Source organism: Raphanus sativus, chromosome 2 (assembly GCF_000801105.2).
Source record: "Raphanus sativus cultivar WK10039 chromosome 2, ASM80110v3, whole genome shotgun sequence".
NCBI classification, from domain to species: domain Eukaryota; kingdom Viridiplantae; phylum Streptophyta; class Magnoliopsida; order Brassicales; family Brassicaceae; genus Raphanus; species Raphanus sativus.
The window spans coordinates 9,683,363-9,703,266 of record NC_079512.1 but is presented as its reverse complement, the minus strand read 5'-3'; the positions used below and the strand labels follow the sequence as shown (position 1 = coordinate 9,703,266).

General features: G+C 32.4%; 3 protein-coding genes across 10 annotated transcripts; 2 read left to right on the top strand and 1 right to left on the bottom strand.

The window, feature by feature from the left end:
• The first annotated feature begins 2,020 nt into the window (after window positions 1–2,020).
• Window positions 2,021–5,502, top strand: LOC108829948 (cysteine and histidine-rich domain-containing protein RAR1). Of its 4 annotated transcripts, XM_056997650.1 has the most exons (7): window positions 2,021–2,924; window positions 3,601–3,808; window positions 4,419–4,421; window positions 4,514–4,596; window positions 4,680–4,837; window positions 4,917–5,155; window positions 5,253–5,502. In XM_056997650.1, the coding sequence occupies exons 1-7, from the start codon at window positions 2,836–2,838 to the stop codon at window positions 5,352–5,354; spliced, it is 882 nt and encodes a 293-aa protein (XP_056853630.1). In that variant the 5' UTR covers window positions 2,021–2,835; the 3' UTR covers window positions 5,355–5,502. The 4 variants fall into 4 exon arrangements, with proteins under 4 accessions (XP_056853630.1, XP_056853626.1, XP_056853620.1 ...); XM_056997646.1 differs by having other exon boundaries at window positions 2,023–2,928; window positions 3,601–4,421; XM_056997640.1 differs by having other exon boundaries at window positions 2,023–3,516; window positions 3,607–4,421.
• Window positions 5,503–11,253: 5,751 nt separating this feature from the next.
• Window positions 11,254–14,897, top strand: LOC108843159 (probable aminotransferase ACS12). 5 transcript variants are annotated; one of them, XR_008940495.1, is made up of 6 exons: window positions 11,254–11,712; window positions 11,785–11,922; window positions 12,090–12,250; window positions 12,328–13,207; window positions 13,493–13,550; window positions 13,749–14,897. XR_008940495.1 is itself a non-coding variant. In XM_056997612.1 (5 exons), the coding sequence occupies exons 1-4, from the start codon at window positions 11,347–11,349 to the stop codon at window positions 13,187–13,189; spliced, it is 1,527 nt and encodes a 508-aa protein (XP_056853592.1). In that variant the 5' UTR covers window positions 11,254–11,346; the 3' UTR covers window positions 13,190–13,207; window positions 13,749–14,897. The 5 variants fall into 5 exon arrangements, 4 of the variants coding, with proteins under 4 accessions (XP_056853592.1, XP_056853585.1, XP_056853597.1 ...); XM_056997612.1 differs by lacking the exon at window positions 13,493–13,550; XM_056997605.1 differs by lacking the exon at window positions 13,749–14,897 and having other exon boundaries at window positions 13,493–13,741.
• LOC108843160 (extensin-like) lies at window positions 13,296–14,608 on the bottom strand. Its single transcript, XM_056997623.1, has 2 exons — window positions 13,666–14,608; window positions 13,296–13,534 (listed from the first exon to the last, which is right to left on the bottom strand). Exons 1-2 carry the CDS (start codon window positions 14,605–14,607, stop codon window positions 13,451–13,453), a joined length of 1,026 nt encoding a protein of 341 aa, XP_056853603.1. The 5' UTR covers window position 14,608; the 3' UTR covers window positions 13,296–13,450.
• Window positions 14,898–19,904: the final 5,007 nt, after the last annotated feature.

Genomic DNA, 19,904 nt, shown 5'->3' with positions numbered 1-19,904 from the left:
AATTATAACCAATAAGAAACAAGTTAAACAATCGAATACATCTTTTATCAACAAATAATCTCACTCTTTAAAAGCGCATATCAAATTCTACTTAATCCTTAATCTAATAATACTTTATTTTATTTCACTTTATCAAATCCTTAATCCAAATCCTTAATCTCACTCTTTAAAATCGCAGATCAAATTTCACTTTTATCAAATCCTTAATCCAATAATACTGGATTTTATTTTAGATTTAAATTACATTCAACTCCATTAAATTTCCCAATCCAATAATACTTCCTTAGCTTTCAATCTCAGTTGACTTAGATAAGAGGATACAAATTTATACGATTTTATTTTGTTTTCCCTTAACTAAAAAATACATTAATCACTATTCTGAAAAAAACAAATAAAATATAGTTTATTATAATTTATTTATTTTTCATTTGAATATGCATTAAATATTTTTGGGGGCAGTAAATCATTTTTTGTAAGGATAAATGTATAAAATTAAAATATATACTTGGAGAAATAAAACTATCTTATTATTGGTTCTTTTTATTTATTTTTCATTTTATTTAATTTTTAATAGATAAAAATAATCTTTAGATGATCAAAAAGACTGAATTTTACAAATACGAAATACAAATTTTAATAGTATTTTGGAAATTTCAATTTTACCATATGTGTAATACCTCTTTTCAAATTTACTTTAAGAGGGATATTTTTTCATAATTATCTTAAATATATGATGAAAATATTAAATTTAAATCATTTATAATTATTTAAGAATAATTATAAAACATTTATATAAGTTTATAAACTCAACTACACACCTTAAATATTAAATCTTTAATAATAATTACTAAAATTTAAATTTATATATTATGATATTTTTGATTAAGTGTATTTTTTTGAAAAATTGTATCCAAATTAAGTATTTTAGGGTTTTTGCACTAATATGAGGAATTTGCGCTAATTTCGGGTCATATTAGATTGTTTTCCATTGGTGAAAATAGTTTCAAAACCAGAAGAATGACATGTCTTTCCAAGTTATTTGGAAGATATCAAAATTATGAAAGAAAGTTTTCTCAACTGGAGCCCCTCTCCTCTGTTGTTTCCCTTCTCTTCCGCTTCTCCTGTTTCATCTCTGTACTAGATTTTGATCTGCGCTTTAAAAGCGCGGATATTTTTAAAATTTTAATAAATTTGATTAAATTTATAATTTTATAAATAATTTAAAAATTGATCAATCAGTGTTTAAAAAAGGTTGTTTAATTATAATGTTTTATGTTCAAGCAGTGTTTTTATATCCAATTCAGATATATGGTTGAAATGATATATCTGACGATTTAATATTCCAGTTCAGATTTAATGAAAAAGTATTAATTAATAATCTAATAAAACCAGGTGAAAACCTAAAAACCCGCTATCAGTTCGCGATTTGACATCAGTTGATCCAGTAAAATTTCAAAAATATCCGATAATATTTTAAATTTTTAAACTGAATAGTTCATACTTGTAAACATTAATTAAAATTGAAAAAAAACTTGTACTTCTTAGACTGATGAAAAATTTATTATATCATTTGACGAAAATGAAAAAATAGTAATAGATTTTTTTTTATTGATATGACAAAATAAGGTTTTTTCGTTATTGGTAACCTAAGATAAGTTTATATTTTTAGTTAATTTAGATCTAAAATTTAATTTTATGATAAATTTAGAATATTTTTGAGCTCAAAACTGGCATGTCAGTAATATGTACAAAATGACATAATAAATACTCCCTCTGTTTTGTTTTATATGCCGTTTTGGAAGATTTCACACAAATTAACCGAATATACTTGTTTCCAAACTTGACAAAAGTAATAAAAGGAAATATCAATTTAGCTAAAATAAAGAGAGAGAATAATAGAGAAATTAATTTTAAAAAATTCAAAAAGGGAATGGCATAACAATGTAAATATTTTTGAAATTTAAGGGCAGAATCCTTTAATAATATAGATTCTATAAGAATTCGAAAGGGCTTCTCTCTCCTCATAAAGTTTCTCTCGCCTCTCCCTAGGGTTTCCGTTTAAACGATTGTGTTTCTCCGGCGCCGCCGCGTCTTTTAGGCGGTTGCCGGAGCCCCTCTCCTCTGTTGTTTCCCTTCTCTTCCGCTTCTCCTGTTTTATCTTTGTATTCTTGTCTCGTTTTTTCGGCGGAGGTGGTGCTCAATCGTAGATCTCTGGTTCAGATCTGGCAAGCTCCGATGCAGATCTGGGTCGTGCATGGCGTCGTCGGTGTAGTTTGAGGACGGCTCTCCACTCGTCATGCTCTTCTCTAGCTTCTGTTCTGGGCTTTCTGTCCGGAGGTTTTTCCCTCTTCTACGGTGGAGTTTCGCGAGTCTGGTGACGCGTGAGGCGTTGGTTAGTGTTCCTTAGGTGACACTAGGGTTTGGGGTTCGTGAATCTCAGATCTCTCTCTTTGCTTTGAGTTCGCTGGTGGTCTCTGGTGGTTGCACGTTGAGTCTCTCCGTGAGTGGGTCTTGTGCCTGCTCCTGTGGTGGTCTTCGGTGGCGGCGCGTAGAAGCTTGTCCTCAACCCGTGTTTGTTGTCGACTTTTCCCCAAAGTTTCTGAGGTCCAATGGTGTGTTCTCCTTGTCACCGTTTCTCTTTCCTTTTTGAATCTTCAAGCGACTTTGGCTTCGTTGGAAGTGGGTTGGGTCTGTGATGAAAGTTAAGCGTCAGTTTAGTAATCGGCTCTCTTGTTTGCTTGGTGGTTTCTCTTCGGAGGTGGTGTTCTGAATCGGTCCCATTGCTCTATAAGGGCTCTCGGGTTAAAGGGGTGTACACGGTTACGGGTTGTATGGATGGAGGCAGCAATCTTCATATCGCCTCTCCGAACGACGGCATCGTCGATCTCGGGATACTCCCCGTGCTGCCGGTTTAAGCTTCTTGAGTAAGTAAGTGATTCCGTGGTTATGATTCTTTGGTCAGGTGGAGGCTTGTGGGTATTAAGAAAGCTGTAGGAGCCGGCTGCATCAGGGTTTGAGCCGCCCATCTCTCCGGTCTCTCGTGGCAACCAGATACTTGTTCTGCTTTGGCCTTTTCCCTCTGGTTCTTCCTCGCTACATTAGCAGTTTGGTTCAAGTCCGGTCATCAGCTTTTTCAATTTGGTTATTGTTTGTGTCAAGGTTCTTTGTTTAGTTTTATTTTTTGCATTTAGTCTTTATGTATCTTCTGTCACAAATTCAAAAATCTGGTCTAGTATTTAACATTTTACCAAAAAAAAAAAAGTTTTCTCAACTTAAAGATCATTCATGTGCCACGAATGCATAATTTGAAGGTGGAGAATCTAGCATAAAATGTTAGGAAACAACCGGTTTTTGTCAATTACATAGAAACAGTGTTGGTTTAAAGAGTCAGAGTCAGTATGAATTTGTTTAAATCCATAGAAAAATAGGGTTTTTGGGTTTTTCTCTTTTTAAATGTTTTAATAAATGTTTTAATAGTATTGTACGGAAGACAGGAGGTCGAGATTGTTCCAAAGCGTAAGCCCAATTCCAGGCCCATAATGGATAGCAAATCGTTTATTTTCTTTAGCTGCGCATTAACTCTGCAATCTTGTTTGTTAGGGTCAGAGACGATCTGAAGCCGATAGCCATAGAATCAGTTTCACGCTGCTCAAGATTCTTGAAAGTTTTCACTCACTCAAGGTACTCTTCGACGCTCTATATAATGGAAGTAAGATCTGCAACGAAGCTTCAGTGCCAACGTATTGGCTGCAACGCCATGTTCACCGATGACGACAATCCAGACGGTTCTTGTCGGTTTCATGCCTCTGTACGTCTTCTTCCCTCCCTTTATTTGATTCAGTTTGGTTTTTCTTATAACATATCATATATAGGTCTATAGTCTTGAGACATTATTACCCAACATTAGACTTTTTGATTGCTTGCATATTTATTAGTCAACCCATTGAGCTTGGGAGATTTCGTTTATTCTATCCATGGAAAGCTTGACTAGCACCACTGAGAGATATAAGGTAGCAACTATGGTGGCAATGAAACCTAAAGTTGATGTAGTGTTTTTTCACCTCTTTGCCGAACCACCAAATCATTGTAAATAATTCCTCCCAGGCCGAATCGAACCCTAGTGGCGGAAATTACAGCCTTAACCCCTTTACCACCGTACCACTAGAGCTGGCTCGTTCTGGTTAATGATGTAGTGCATTTATAAGAACTATTGTTCACAGAAGTAGGTCTTGCTGTTGTTATCTTTCTTAGTAGCTTGGTAGCGAGGTACCAACAATAGAATGCATCTTTACAAGTCTTTCATTCTCATCTATGCTTGTTTGGAGATTTCTTGTATCTTTACATATTTTCATTTACCACTTTTTTCCGGGCTGGCTTGGCTTTGACATTTTGCTTTCGACTGGTTTTTGACCAAGCAGGGAGTAAGTCAAATTTACTCTTCAAAATACTAGTTATTATTTTGTTACACTCAATCTCCTCAGAGAGTTAAAGCTAGAAACGTTCATACGTGCAGCCATTTTTTCACGACGGAATGAAAGAATGGAGCTGCTGCAAGCAAAGAAGTCACGATTTCACTTTGTTCTTGGAAATTCCTGGGTAATTATAACATCCATGTCTTTGTGTTGTGGTTGATCGCAGACTGACTGATACTTTTTTTTGTTTGTTCTTTTGCAATAAAGATGTAAGACAGGTAAACACACAACTGAGAAACCAGTTTTGGCCAAACCGGCTCCAAGACAACCTGTCACGGTTCCTACTTCATCTCCACAAGCCGCCGATGCTGCAACAAAAGACTCTTGCTCCCGATGCCGCCAAGGCTTCTTCTGCTCAGACCATGGTTGGTATCTCCACTCTCTCTCCGTTTTCACACTGGTGAATCCAACAAAATCTCTAACCTTGTGTCTTTAACCTCACAGGCTCCCAGCCCAAAGAACAGACCAGGCAGCAGGCCCTGAGCACACCAGTACAAGCGGAAGAAGAAAAGACTGAGTCCTTAGTAGCCCCAGCTCCAGTTCAAAAGGTTGTTATAGACATTAATCAACCCCAAGTGTGCAAAAACAAGGGATGTGGCAAAACATTCAAGGAGAGAGACAATCACGAGACGGCTTGTAGCTATCATCCAGGTCCTGCGGTCTTCCACGACAGACTGAGAGGGGTGCGTTTGTAACACCTTTGATTTTGCTCAAAACACTCTTTTATCTTTATTCTTTAAACTGTTTTTGATTGTGCTTTTATTTATTTTTGTTGTGCAGTGGAAGTGTTGCGATGTTCACGTGAAAGAGTTCGACGAGTTCATGGAGATACCTCCTTGCACCAAAGGTTGGCATAGCAGCAGCGCCGATCAAGCGGTCTGATATGTTTCCATGTGCTTTTCAAAAGAAGATTTACTATCTTATGGAAAATATCATCGATAACAGATATATATGTAATGGTTAAAATGCTCATTGTACTGTTTTCAATGCTTCCTTCCATAAAGATATGGATAAATGTTTTTCTTTTCAAGTGATTTTGATTTGGACTGGCAAAATATCATGATCCGTAGGGTAGTCTTTCACAATTACAAGCTAACTACTTTTTTTCTTGAAACTAAATAGATTCCACAATTTTAATTTTGGTTTCTTTCTCTCTCTGTAAAAAATAAGAAATAACTTTTAGTGGTAGAGAATTGATTTTAATGGCAAAAATTTGGGAAACAATAATTTTAATGGCAAAAAAGGGATGAAGAGGTTTTTAATGGCAAAAGAAGGAAACCATGTTGCTCGTCCTCCTCTGTTGTGAAGAGTTATACGAGAAAGTCGATAAGCTCTTATTGGAGACAAGGTCTAGTCGTCCACATTGTCACCGTGTCGTAACTCTCTTATCTGTATTCGAAAACGCGGCGGTGGTGGCCGGAAATATGTTGGTTATAATCAGTTAAAAACTCTATTTTTTGAAAAATCTTGTTTCTTTGATTGTTTTTGGTTAATCTAAATAAGATTTGTAAGTTTTTTGTGTTAAAATCGCAAAGAAAATCTAATCTGCTAAAATGGGAGTATAAATATAAATTATCCATAGTTTTCATAATTATTTACAATAGTATATCACTGAAGTTACTAATTAATTTATCTTTTAGAATTTTTTATTTTTATGTTTAATTAATGCATTTTCAAAATCTAATTCTAACTAAAAATATGGCAACAATAATTAATAAACATAACATATAGTATTTATTGTTTTTTCTTATTTTAAAGTTATGTAATTATATTTATATTATTTATTAGTAATAACTATAAAATAAAAATCACATTGAAAGAATCGTTTATATAATATATAAATATATTATGTTACATATATTTTCATATAAATAATACCTCAATGTCAGTTCAGTATGATAAATGTTGAAAATATAAAATATATAGCACCATATATTTTCAATAACATATACAACAATTTAATTATACATATCATAAATTTTTGATCCATAAAAAAAATAAAATACATTTGTGTTTATATACGGATCATATTCTAAAAAGTATGGATGATACAATTGGTGGTTTACAAAACAAAATAAAATTACTCAATATAAACTTTAAATTATTGTGTTTAGAAATATCATATTAAAAATTATTTAATCGGGTAAATTTTAAAAATATATATTATCACTTATACAAATAAATACTTATTACCAATTTAGATCACACTCCTAGCTATTTTAGCTAATTAAAATTTTCATAACCAAGTTTAAATCCATATATTCGGTATCTTCGTAATCTTAAGTATAACAATAGTATTTAGAAAGTTAACAAAGAAGAAATTAAAATTAAACATTATACTCATAAATCAATTAAATTAGCATGTACAATCAGCTAAGGCAGTTATGATCCTTCCTAACGTGATTTATAAAATATTTTCACGATACATACACCTTCTCTATTTTGAAAACTATAGATAAAACTATACAAATCTTATATTCTATGAAATAAATAGCCTACAATATTTTTATTTTCTTACAAATGTTATAACTAATGTATCAATTTTTAGTATCGTACTAATTCATATTTATCTATTTTCTTACTTTTAATTCAGAAATTTTATTTTCTAGATATTTTATACATAATTCTAATTATACAATTTTGGATTTTCTATATAATGTTCAATAAATATCGGTCATATAATTTACTGTAGAACGTAAAAAGAAATTATTCGATGTAATTAAACATATTGTTGTTTCTCAAACTGTTATATTAATACACACATTGCAAATCATGTATAACATTAGTACAAACAAAACAAAAATTAAAAATTGACACCCGCTCGGTCGAGCGGATCAAAATATAGTGATGATAAAGTGAAAGGAAATTGATGGCTGTTTGAATAGAAAGTTGAAGAGTTTTCTTTAACATAAAAGGAAGAACACAAGTTATTTACAAAATTGTCACTCATTTAAAACAAGTTGCATATTAGTTGTGGGCTTTAGCGATGTGTACACTGTTGTAAAAATATCATTTTGTACACTGTGGTAACTATATCCGTGTACACAGTTGTAAACGATATCTACATGTACACCAAGATGATATCTAAAGTTCATGAGTTTAGGTGATGTGTACATAATCCACATGTACACCAATATTTAATATCCACATGTACACTTGTTTACCAATATCAACATGTACATTTTGAAATATTTCAAGTAGCTCAACAATAAATATATCTACATGTACAAATAGACAAATCTACATGTACAAATATTTGTAAATTTGATCTAAAATTTTACAAATATGTAATTATATACAATTTCATAATCTATTTACGAATTTAAAACGAATTACCACACTATTTAACCACAACATTATTACCCACAAACAAAACATTAGTTTTCCTTAATAGGCATTCATCCACATGTTCATATCCATTTTTCAAAATTAAAACTATTGTTTCTCCGTTGATGTACATATGTACACTATGAAATAGATGTACGTGTACAATATGAGCACTTAGATGTTACTATTGCCTCTTAATTAGTTAATTAAGATTATTTGAGTAGCTTTTAATTGTTAATATTGTATTTGCATACATAATTGCATAACCAGGGTCTGGAATGCATACATGTGTGCATGTGTGCATGTGTGCATATGTACATGTGTACATATGTATATGTGTACATATTTATATGTTTTTATGTGCACATTTTCACTTGTGTACATTGTATATCATTAAATCAGAGAAAAATGTGTATATGTAAATATTTGGGACAAAATCATGATTAATCAAAAGCTAAAGGACCAAATCGTAGTAAGAAGAAAGTCGGATCAATCATGTTTAACGATTGCAACTGAACATAGATTGATCGTGAATGAACTCTGGTGTGATTTGCCGGCGGTCGCATAGTAGGAGCAGAGCACAACGGCGGAGAAGAAGAGTTGTACGGTGCTCTCACAGTGGCTTGGAGCTTTGATTATGGTAGATATGAGCTTCATGGAGGTTTTAATCGTGGAGGAGGAGAGGTTCGACTTGGAGTTGACCGATCCATAGTCGTTGACTGGAACTTGCCGCATGAAAGAACTTCGACTTTGACAGCGAATGAAAGAGTGAACGGAGACTGGAACTCACCGCAACCATAGTCATTGACGTCACCGTATACATTGCAATTACATCACCCTCCGAGATATAGTTTCACATATCTTAAAAGATAGATTGAATAATAAAGATAGTGATTAAATACATGTTTTCTTTAAAAAAAAATCTGAAGAAACAACGTCCATTTTACAAAGAAAAATTAAGAACTCAAGAAGAAAAGATGGAGAAGATGAAGAAGAAAGAGAAAGAGAAATATGAGACCCATTTTATTTTGTTTGTTAGAAAGAACGTATCATCTCTAAAAATCAGATATAATATTTAATTAGGGTAAATATTATTTAATGACAAACTTGTTTAGTTTGTTTATAGCTAGAAAGTGGTTTGGTGAAGAAAAACTGCCTTAAATAAAATGGTTTCAAAATTCAACATCTTCCATTTCATAATTTAACACTCGTTCCACTTCATTTTTTAACACCCCATGTCATTTTCTCTTTTTTTTCTGCTCATCATTCAACACATATTCAATTCATACCCACTATAATGGTTTTGTTGAATCTATTTTACTAATTAATAATTATTTTTTTTTCTATATCCAAATTAAATAAACTTAATCTCTATTTATAGAGAATTTAAATTGATATATTTTTTTTAAGAAATAAAAATAAATTATTTAATTTATAATAAAATTATTAGTTTTAAATAACTAAGAGAATATAAAAATATCAAAAATCTTTAGAAAGTGACATGTATCGTTGGTGGTCTTCATTTTCTTCTTATTCAATATGTTGAATCTTTTCAACACCAATTAATCTACATCATCAAATTTTATTTTTCAACATCTCCTGATTCAACTGTTGAATTTTTTTATTCAATACCTCTATTGTACATAGTTTTAATAGCACAAACTACTCTAAAGTGTAATAAAAACTCGAAAACTGTTAATATAATAGGTATTGAACTGGACCTACATTAAATACTCGGAACTGTTCTTGAATTATCACATCCGATGAATTGGTTCGGGATGTAACCCAAGTTGAAAATTGAATGAATGAGATCCATAACCAGTTTTATATTGTTTTTATTTTTACTATAATAATAATTTAGTTGGTTCATTAAGTGTATAACAATATGTGTCACTTTAAGTTTAAAAAAAAACAATGGTGAAGATTGGTTCGGCTGTGGTTTTAAAAATTTAGCTGTACAAATTTAGCTGTAGATAAATTGGTTGTATCTGTACAGTTGTTACTGTAGATTTTTTGCAGAGATTTTTGCTGTAATTAAATTTGTTGTAGCAGTAATTTATAGACTGTAGACATTTTAAAATAAAATATGTGAAATATTTAATGTATATATAAAATAATTAATTTTTATCAATTAAAGAATTTATATTAATTTTTTTATAAATTATCAAAGTATACTATTATTTAAAATGTGATATGTAAATAATAACGATGTTATTTAAAATATTTCAATCAATTTAAAAACATCCAAATTTAAATTAAACATTTAAAGATGATTTAATTATGATTATCTAATTTACTTTATATTATAGATAGGTTTTTTATTTTATAGATTCTACAGTCTATAAAAGAGAGCTTTAGGTTTTATACTTAAAATACATAAGAAAAAAAATTGCTTTAACTTTTTTTGCTGTAGCTTTAAAAATAAAGCTAAAGCACGATTAGTAAAAAATTATAGAAACTTGATGTAGGCTTTAACTACTAAAATTAAAGTTACAACATGATTAATAAAGTTTGGTGATTTAAAAATAAATAAAGCTAAAGTAAGGAGATAAAGTCCAACCAATCATCCACAATATGTGTCACTAATCGTCGCCGAGAAGAATTGAATGAAACTTATATGTAATAAAACTGACAAAAAGTTTAACATGATTGGTATAAAATAAAATGAACAAAAATTCATCAAAACAAATTCCTAAAATGTGGTCATTTATTGTAGCTTGTGAGTTATCTTATGAAAATTACCATTCACAATTCTACTTCTACAATGATGAAAATATCATATAAGTTTATTTCCATTAATTTGAATTACTTTTAATAGTTTTATTCCCTAAAAAACCAGAATTTATTATGTAATTATTAATGGATCTTTTGCTAAGGAGGATTTTATTAATAATTTACATGTTCAAAACTACAAAAATAATCATGAAAAATATTATCTATTTCTGATAATTTAAATACATTTTCGATATTTCTCAGTATTTTAAAATAAATTTGAATAATTTAACGAATTGTGTTTATGGTTATAGTTTTATTAAAATTATTGATTTAAATTGTGTCTGCTTTTGTTGATATTTTGGGGGTATACATATAAATTTTAATAGAATATTTGAACGAGTTTCAGATAAAAAAAATAATCATTCCAAATTGTATGAAGAGTATAAAAAAATATTCAAACAAATTACATGAAACTGATCCAAAACCGAGTAAAATTCAAATCCGAAACCGAAAAGAATAAAAATCTAAATAGGTTAGTATCGAAATATAGAAAATTCAAAAACAACAAAATACCAGAAAGTCATGATAATTTTCAATAGTTTTTTTCATAAAATAAAATAAGGGTATTTGGATTGAGAAAACTGTTTAATAGAGATTGAGGAGTGAGATATAGGGACATGACAGCCAATTCCTCGCATTACCAAAGGTGGAGACAAAATTACTAATATCCACTCGGAAGGAAATTTCAATTTTAGTCTCCACACTCCTTGACACGTCGGTACCTCTTCGTTACCCCCAACGAACGAAGGAAAGGCTGAGGAGCAGTTAGGCGATGAGGCTGATAGTACCTCTCCAGGGAGTGGTTCAAGGCCGCGGAGGTCTCTTCGTCGGCTCTCTTATCCCTTGCTGCCTCTTCTACTTTCTCCAGCTTTACCTCAAACGACGCCGTTCTCCTCCTCCTCCTCCTCCACCTCCCGATTCCGACTCCTCCTCGGAGTTACCGAGGACCTCGTCTCGGTCCAGCCTCTTCACCCGAGGGAACTCCATCGGACGTGTTCGAGTCTCCTCCAGAGCCGCTCCTCTCGCCAAGCCTCCCGATTCGCCTTACTATATAGGGCTTGAGAGAGTCAAGACCGATCCCTACGATCGGGTTACTAATAGGGATGGGATTATACAGCTTGGTTTAGCTGAGAGTACGGTGAGTAGCAGTCGCTTTCATCTTCTCTAGGTTTGATTCATTGAGTTTTTTTTTTTTTTTTTGTTGTTGTAGCTGTGCTTTGACTTGCTCCAGAGATGGATGTCTGAGAATCTGATGGATTCGTTGATGATGCAATCTGATGGTAGTGGATTCGATGTCAGTACCATCGCCATGTATCAACCTTTCGAAGGCTTACTCGAGGTCAGAGTGGTATGTGTTGTTTTGATGAATCATCAGCTCAACAAAAAAAAAAACATTACTCATTACTCCATTTCTCATTCCATTTTTGAGTAAAATATATATGTAGTGGGGTTGGAGATGCCCGTAGAACTCTATTTTCTATTTTTTTTTTATATGTATTGAAACTCTTTTTTTAGGCTTTTGCTGATTTCATGTCACGAATAATGGGAGGTAACGTCTCGTTTGACCCTTCAAACATGGTGATCACAGCTGGTGGGACTCCTGCTGTCGAAGTATTGGCCTTTTGCTTGGCTGATCATGGAAACGCTTTTCTCATTCCCTCCCCCTATTATCCTGGGTATTATTCTTTTAGTGATTCATTTGATTCTTTATCTGTCTGTGCCAATTTACTAAAGAAACTAAAAAATTATGCAGCTTTGACAGAGATATTAAGTTCAGGACAGGAATCGAGCTTATACCAGTACACTGCCGCAGCTCTGACAATTTCACTGTCACCGTTTCCGCCTTGGAACAAGCTTTGAATCAAGCTAGGAAGCGAGGGAGTAAGGTTTCCGGCATCCTCTTTTCGAACCCTTCGAACCCTGTTGGAAACATACTCTCAAGAGAGACGCTACATGCTATTCTGAGCTTTGCTCAGGAGAAGAACATCCATGTCATCTCCGATGAAATATTCGCCGGTTCTGTTTACGGGGTGGACAAAGAGTTTGTTAGCATGGCAGAGGTAGTAGCTGCCTCTGCCTCGGGGGATTTCGATAAGAGTAGGGTTCATATCATCTACGGCTTGTCCAAAGACCTTTCCCTTCCCGGTTTTAGAACCGGAGTTATCTATTCCTTTCATGAAGACGTTGTAAGCGCGGCCAAGAAGCTGATGAGGTTTTCGTCTATGCCAGTTCCAGTCCAGAGGATACTTATCTCTCTGCTATCGGATACAAGGTTTATCGAGGAGTACATGGCAGCCCACAGGCAGAGGATCAGGGATAAGCATTTTCTCTTTGTGGAAGGTTTGAAGCAATTAGGGATTCCGTGTGCTGAGAGTGGTGGTGGGTTGTACTGTTGGGTTGACATGAGCAGTTTACTCACATCTTACAGCGAGAAAGGCGAACTCGAGCTGTTTGAGAAGCTATTGAGTGTTGCCAAGATTAATGCCACTCCTGGAACAGCTTGTTATTGTATAGAACCGGGTTGGTTCAGGTGCTGTTTTACGGCTTTGGCTGATGAAGACATCCCAGTGATCATGGAACGGATCAAACTGCTTGCTGAACCATCCACATCTTGAGGCCAAGCCATATTTTGGGTTAGTAAGCCATTGTTACACATTCTTTTTGCAAGTTAGTTCTTTAGAAGTTTGGAAGATAGGAATGAATTAGAAGATGTAACTTTATCGTTTGTTAGAAGAAAGAGTTTGGTATTCAAACTCACGCTCTGTTTTGTACAAAAACAAGTTTCTACTTCTATGAAAAAGAGAGCAACTTTGCGACAAGTTCTGTTTCTTTAATCAAATCTAGAGGAACTTTTATACGGTTTTCTTCTAAAGGAGCTACATCCTTCGTTGGTATCTTTTCCACTCACTTCCTTCCAGCTCAAAGAGGCAGGAACTCTCAGCTCCATATTTTGTAAATTCCTGCTAGTTTACCCAGGCAAGTTTCAACATTCAGAATCTTTCCTTTTTTTGTGATTGAATATGGCTGTGAGCATGATATACAGTTATGCTGTATTGAAGAGAATGAGAGAGAAGATATTTGAGAGTTTTACCACGGAAGGAATCTGCTTTCTCATGTAGTTCCTCCTTCGGCTCATCATTATTAACTCCCGGAGTGTATATTGCGTCCTCACAGGAAAGCCAAAGTTGATGTCATTAGAAGCTGTAGTAACCTGAACATGGTGAGAATTCTCCTGTGGAAGACGTGGAAATAGCTTTTCCAAGAACGAAGATCCCGTCATGTAACTGCTCGTACTATCATCAGTATCATAGGCTGGCGATGTTGGTATCGAGCTCGTCTCCCTATTCAGGTTGTCATCAAATTCATCCACTGTAAAAGCACCTGATATCGGCACAAAGCTGAAGGAATCACTGCTTGCGTCATCATAAATATCACTGCTGGTTTCAGCTTCACAACCGTACATGGGAGGTGGTGTCAGCGGTCGGTCAAAAGGGTCAGTTGGGTCGAAATCAACAAAGCAAGGGTACGGTTGTCCAGGAGTTTCTTCCCAATGGAATGGAACCGATGTAACCAGCTTAACCGGAACTGGAACCGGAGGTGGTAATAGAGGAGTCGTGGCGGTTTTAGACGGTGGTTGTGGAAGCTTAGGTGGGTCATTTGCGGTAGATGGGGCCGGTTTTCCAGGAGTTTCTTCCCAACAAAAAGGAACAGACGTAACCAGCTTAACCGGAACTGGAACCGGAGGTGGCAGTGGAGTAGTCGTGGCGGTTTCCGGTGGTGGTGGTTGCGGAAGCTTGAGTAGCAGTTTGCCTGGGGTCTTTTCCCAACAGAAAGGAACGGAGGTGACCAGTTTAACTGGGACAGGGATAGGTGGCGGAAGTGTAGGAGGAGAAGGCACGAAAGCGGCTAGTGAAGGTTGCCAGTTCTTCTTTGGTAAGCCAGGCAGTTCCTCCCAAACGAAAGGCACAGAAGGATGCTGCCTCGGTTGTTTTCTAGGTGGTGGCTTTGTTTCTTTGGGTTCCATTTGGCACATTTGCTCTTCTCTTTTTGCTCGTGGTCTGGTTTATTTATAAAGTATTGTTTGTGCATGTGTTGATCAAGTCGTTGAGATGTTGTGTTCGGTAAAGTCAAACGACTTTTGGTTTGAACTTTAAAGCATGCTCTATTGGGTTAGAGCAAACTATTTAATTGTGTCATGAATATCACCTAAACCATTTGGTGTCGACTGTCGTGTCACCAAATTTTTATAGATTCATTTCATGCTGCCTTTTGTCATAGTTTTCTTTTCCACTTAATCTTACAATAAATTCATTTATTTTATCATTTCTTCTTTTTGCAATGAAACGACTATTTGTCTAACATTTGGAGGTGTTTTAATGCAACACCTAAAATCATTGCGGACCAATAAATGGATCATATCTACTATCAATGATGAAAGAATCTGCCTTTCATAAATCTTCATAAGGCAGCGATTAGTCGACCATCTTGCTGGACTGGCAACGACCATCTGTTGGATGAGTAAGTGTAAGTAAGATGCTTATACATAATCCTGGGCGTTTTAACCCCAAGCTCAAGTATTTACCTAAATTCGAACTAGAAAAATTAAAACCGGATCTGAACCATTATACAAAAATATCTGAACGGAACTTAGGAACTTAGTATTTTGGGGTTTGGTTATAACTCGAACCAAAGCGAAATTCGAATTAAGATCCGATAATATCTAAAATTAGTAAACTATATCAATGCTTTTGTATATTTTAAGGTAATTTAGATATTTTATAGGATTCAAAAGATTATTTTAGTTTATTTTATTTATTATTTTGAATACTTTTTAATTAGTTTCGATAATTTAACTAATTAGATTTGTGAATAATTTATTTTTTTGTCAAATTTTCAGGTTTTAAAAATATTTTGCATGATTTCAGATACTGATTAAAATCCGATTCAAATCAAATCCAGAAGGAACCAAACCAAACTCGATCAGATAATTAATAAGACTTGAATGCAACTTATGAACATAGTACCGAAAATCTGAAAATCCAAATCAACTTAAACGAAACCGACGGGGCCCACGAATGCCCATGCCGAGGAGGGTGGATCTTAAGAGATCATCATGGAGTATCTAAAGATTGGGGGTTCAGTAACATTAGGATACACTTTTCTAGCATTAAAGAACAAGGTGATGCATTGTTGATGTTTAGAACCGGCTTTCACTACAAGCTTACAAAACATAAGCTCGGGGCCAATATATTTATCTATTTATTTATAACCATTTTTTTAGTATTTTCAGATCAGTTGGCCAATTTTCACATATTTATCTATTTATTTAGAACCAATGTTTTAGTATTTTCAGATCAGTTGGGCATTTTTGTGAAATTATTAAAATAATAAACACTGTTGTGTTGTGTTTTTCTTCTGTTATCAAGGCTATTGACTTCATTAATGATATTTTTTATCCAACCATAAAAGAAATGCTTCTCAAGAAATTTTTCTTTTTTTCTTCTACCTTCGTTCTCTTTTTTTTGCTCTACAAACCTTTTCCTTCTGCATAAAAACAATTAAATGTGCAAAGCCACTTTTGTTTTCATAAGCTATGGTCCTAACTATGAAAATGGACAAAAAGAATTTTGTTTTGCTTCTAATTTTATAATAATCAGAACCTGTTCTATTCATAATAAATAACTATGCAACAACTCATTCTCAAGAGAAGAAAAAAACCATATAATATGATTTTATAATTTAGATGGTTTTATTCTATATCTACTCTATTAAAATAGAATCATATTTTATTTTATTGACAAATTTATTAAAATAGTTATAATGGTCCAACTCTTTAATAATATAAGTTCAAAAATATAAGTATTATATCCAATAATATTTTAAGTTTTAAATTAATATTTGATTGTTTAAATTGTTTTTTAACCATCTTAAATTTTCTCAACTAAAATAAGATAATAATATGAGAATTGCAAATATGACTCAAGACTTTATTTTAATCCCAAAAATATACTCAAACTTGAATCAAATGCAAAAATAGCCCAAAATACTAGTAAAATTACCACCATCATCTTTTGACCAAACAAAAAAATCAGAATTCATTTTTATGAATATAACCCCGTAAAGTCTTCTGAAGTTTTGTAAGTTTTTTGAAGTTCTATAAGTTTCCTGATAGACTTTCAGGAAGTTTTCTCATATAGTAGAATTTAAAATAATTTATAAATTTTATAAAAAAATATTTTGATGGGGGAAATTGAAATAATGTAATTATAAACATTTGAAATAATATAATTTAAGATCTAGTAAAGTTGAGTTTTTTTCCAAAATATACGAGTGAATGTAGTGTGTCATGGTATTCTTTGGCTAAGGATTTGGTAACATATGTTGTCATATTGTATGTATTTTTAGGGTTAGATTTTGGAAGTTTAACTATTTTTCTTTAAGTTAAATTTTGACTTATATTGTTTAGTTCTGTGTATATTAAACAATACTAAAGTTGATTTTAAGTTTTATGAAGTGTTTGTTTCTGGTTAGTTAGTTATTTTGAGTTTAGATTTTTGGTGACTTAAATCTTCCAATAAAAATAATGCACTAGAAGACTTCCGCGGATATCTTCTGGGTGAATAGTAAATTTAAGATCTAGAAAACTTATTTGAAAGTCTTCTGAATCGAAAATATTTAACTTTATTGAAATTTTTGTTTTTTTATATAAAGAAAATTTATACATTCTCTCTCTTCCTCTCAAATGGCTGCAACAAAAATATAATTTTTCTCATTCTAAAATTCTCCAACATCTCTCTAATTTCTTTGAACTTAAAAACATCAAACTTTATATCAATTTCTCATTTTTATTTCATGTCTTCTCATTGATTTATTTTGTTTTTATATGTTTTTCATTACATAGTTTTCATCTTTCACTCTTTTAAAGGTAGATCTATAAATTATATTTTTCTTCTTGTGACCTCTTGTTGTTAAAAGCTCCTGCTTTTTAAAAACTCTTTTTTGTTTGTTTTATATTCTTACCTTATTTTTGAAGATTTTTAATGTTTTGAAGTCATTTGAATGCTTTTGGATAAGTAGGTTTTTCAGATCTGAGATAGATTTGGAAGACTTCCTTTGAATTTTTCTCCGAAGTCTTTTAACATTATATGCACCAGAAGACTTCATGGAAGTCTTTTGACGGAGTCTTCTCCAATGTCTCATCTTTCATAACATATCTTAGTGTTTTGGTAAGTCTTTATGTCCGATTTTTCTTCATTTGTTTACTTTTTGTTACTTAAAACGCTTAGCTTTTGAAAACTCTTTTTGTTGCTTAATTTTTACCTTATTTTGAAAATTTTTGCTGTTTCAAAGCCATTTAAACGCTTTTGAATGTACATGTTTTTCAGATCTGAGTCAAGATTTGGAAGACTTCCAGGAAATTCTTATCAGAAGTCTTCTAACAATATAATGAAGACTTCCTGAAAGTATTCTGAGAGAATCTTCTCTAATATCTCATTTTTATAATAGATATGAGTGTTTTGGTAAGTTTCTATATCTAATTTTTCTTCAAATGGTAATCTATGGTTGTTTAAAGCTTTTATCTTAATCCTAAAAATTAAAATTCTTCAACATTTCTCAAATCTTTTAGAACTTGAAAACACCAAAATTTTATATCAATTTAATATTTTTCCTCTCATATCTTTCTTACTGATTCATCTTGTTTTGCAGATTTTTTTTATTATATAGTTCTCATCTTTTACTCTTTTAAAGGTATATCTAAAGCTATATATTTCTGTGTTCTTTAAATGTAAATATATCTCATCGTCCACTCATTTCCAATGTTTATAATTCATTTCAACGCTTTTGGATTTGCAGGTTTTTCAAATCTGAATCAGATTTTGGAAGACTTCTGGGAAGTCTTTCCGAAGTCTTCTAACATATAATGCGTTAGAAGACTTCCAACATATAATGCGCTAGAAGACTTTCAACTAGAAGACTTCTTGGAAGTCTTCTGACAGAGTATTGTTCCATGTCAAGTGGAATCTAAGCTTGTCTTTGTGGATAAATGATCTATAATAGTTTTGTCTATGGTCTGTTTTGTGATTTGTAGGTGTACTCTTTTAGCTGTGAATTATTTTGTAAATTTGAAGAGATATTAATCAAAAGAATGTGGTAAATATGTTCATGTCTATATTATTATCTTGCCAAAAATACTTGACATTATTTGAAATTATCGATACAATTTCAATAGCAAAACACAATAACACAAAAAAATATTCAAATTTTATAACAACTTAGGGAGAAGACTTCTCATGAAAACTTAGTCAAATTCAAAAAATATCAAAGACTATATAAGGTCAAATATATAACAGTTTCACTAGAAGTTTTTTAGGAAGTCTTCCGAAATACTTTTCAGAAGACTTAAGTTTCAAGCGGGAATCTTAAAACGAAAAATTAAAATATAAGCGAGAAACTAAATTTTAAATGAAAATTGAAATTTCAAATTTCATTAAAGTTAAATTAGTTTAGGGGGGTTTGAAATGAACCTTAGTGTTCAGTGTGGGTTATGCTAGTAAAGGGAGTGTAAAGAAGTCAACCCTTTAAAATTTGAGACCATTGTTTAACGTCATCATTTTGTTAAAATTCCTAACTGCAATTCAGTTTAACACTTGCGGTTTCCCGAAGGTTCTACTATGCCTAACATTCGGCTTATGGGCTCAAAACCTCTCATAGATTGGATTTGGCCCAAAATCATAGACATGCATTAAATTTTAAAATATATAGTGGAATATCCGCTAGTTTATACAGTATGTTATCAACGTATAAATCCCATATTTGAACATATGCAGGCTGAACATATGTATATAGTTTGTTTAGAATATATATGAAAGAAACAGTATACATACACAAATAAAATGCAAGGGTTTCTCAGTGATCATAAAACTAATCTAAAACATATGATAGTCATTTACTTGATGATTAATAACTTATGGTTATATATCTCAATTTCTCTAGAACTTGTCTTAAACTAGATTAACTGGAAAGACGATGAAAACACAGAAAGTAGTTGACTCTTTATATCTCGCATGAGTTGCACCGATCTGGCTATTGATTAAATGATTAGTACTTTTATTTTTTGGAACACGATTAGTACTTTTTAATTGTAAAGTCAAACAAACTTTAAAGATAAAGTATTCTAGGTGCACTTGATATATTCGACATCTAATTCTATTCTCTAGATCCATTTCATCAAAAAAAAACAATATTTGAATGTATATCTACTAAATTATTTTATTTAGGGCTCTCGAGAAAATTTTAGTAAGAAAAGAACAACGGAGAATAATCCCCTAG

Bases quoted from the DNA above. Each gene is read 5' to 3' on its own strand.
- LOC108843160 (XM_056997623.1), bottom strand. From the start codon at position 14,607: ATGTGCCAAATGGAACCCAAAGAAACAAAGCCACCACCTAGAAAACAA. The intron at 13,535-13,665 runs GTAAAACTCTCA...GTAAACTAGCAG, and splicing joins GAAAGCAGATTCCTTCCGTG to GAATTTACAAAATATGGAGC.
- LOC108829948 (XM_056997650.1), top strand. From the start codon at position 2,836: ATGGAGGCAGCAATCTTCATATCGCCTCTCCGAACGACGGCATCGTCG. The intron at 4,597-4,679 runs GTAATTATAACA...TTTGCAATAAAG, and splicing joins TTGTTCTTGGAAATTCCTGG to ATGTAAGACAGGTAAACACA. The intron at 4,838-4,916 runs GTTGGTATCTCC...TTAACCTCACAG, and splicing joins CTTCTTCTGCTCAGACCATG to GCTCCCAGCCCAAAGAACAG.
- LOC108843159 (XM_056997612.1), top strand. From the start codon at position 11,347: ATGAGGCTGATAGTACCTCTCCAGGGAGTGGTTCAAGGCCGCGGAGGT. The intron at 11,923-12,089 runs GTATGTGTTGTT...CTCTTTTTTTAG, and splicing joins GCTTACTCGAGGTCAGAGTG to GCTTTTGCTGATTTCATGTC. The intron at 12,251-12,327 runs GTATTATTCTTT...AAAATTATGCAG, and splicing joins CCCTCCCCCTATTATCCTGG to CTTTGACAGAGATATTAAGT.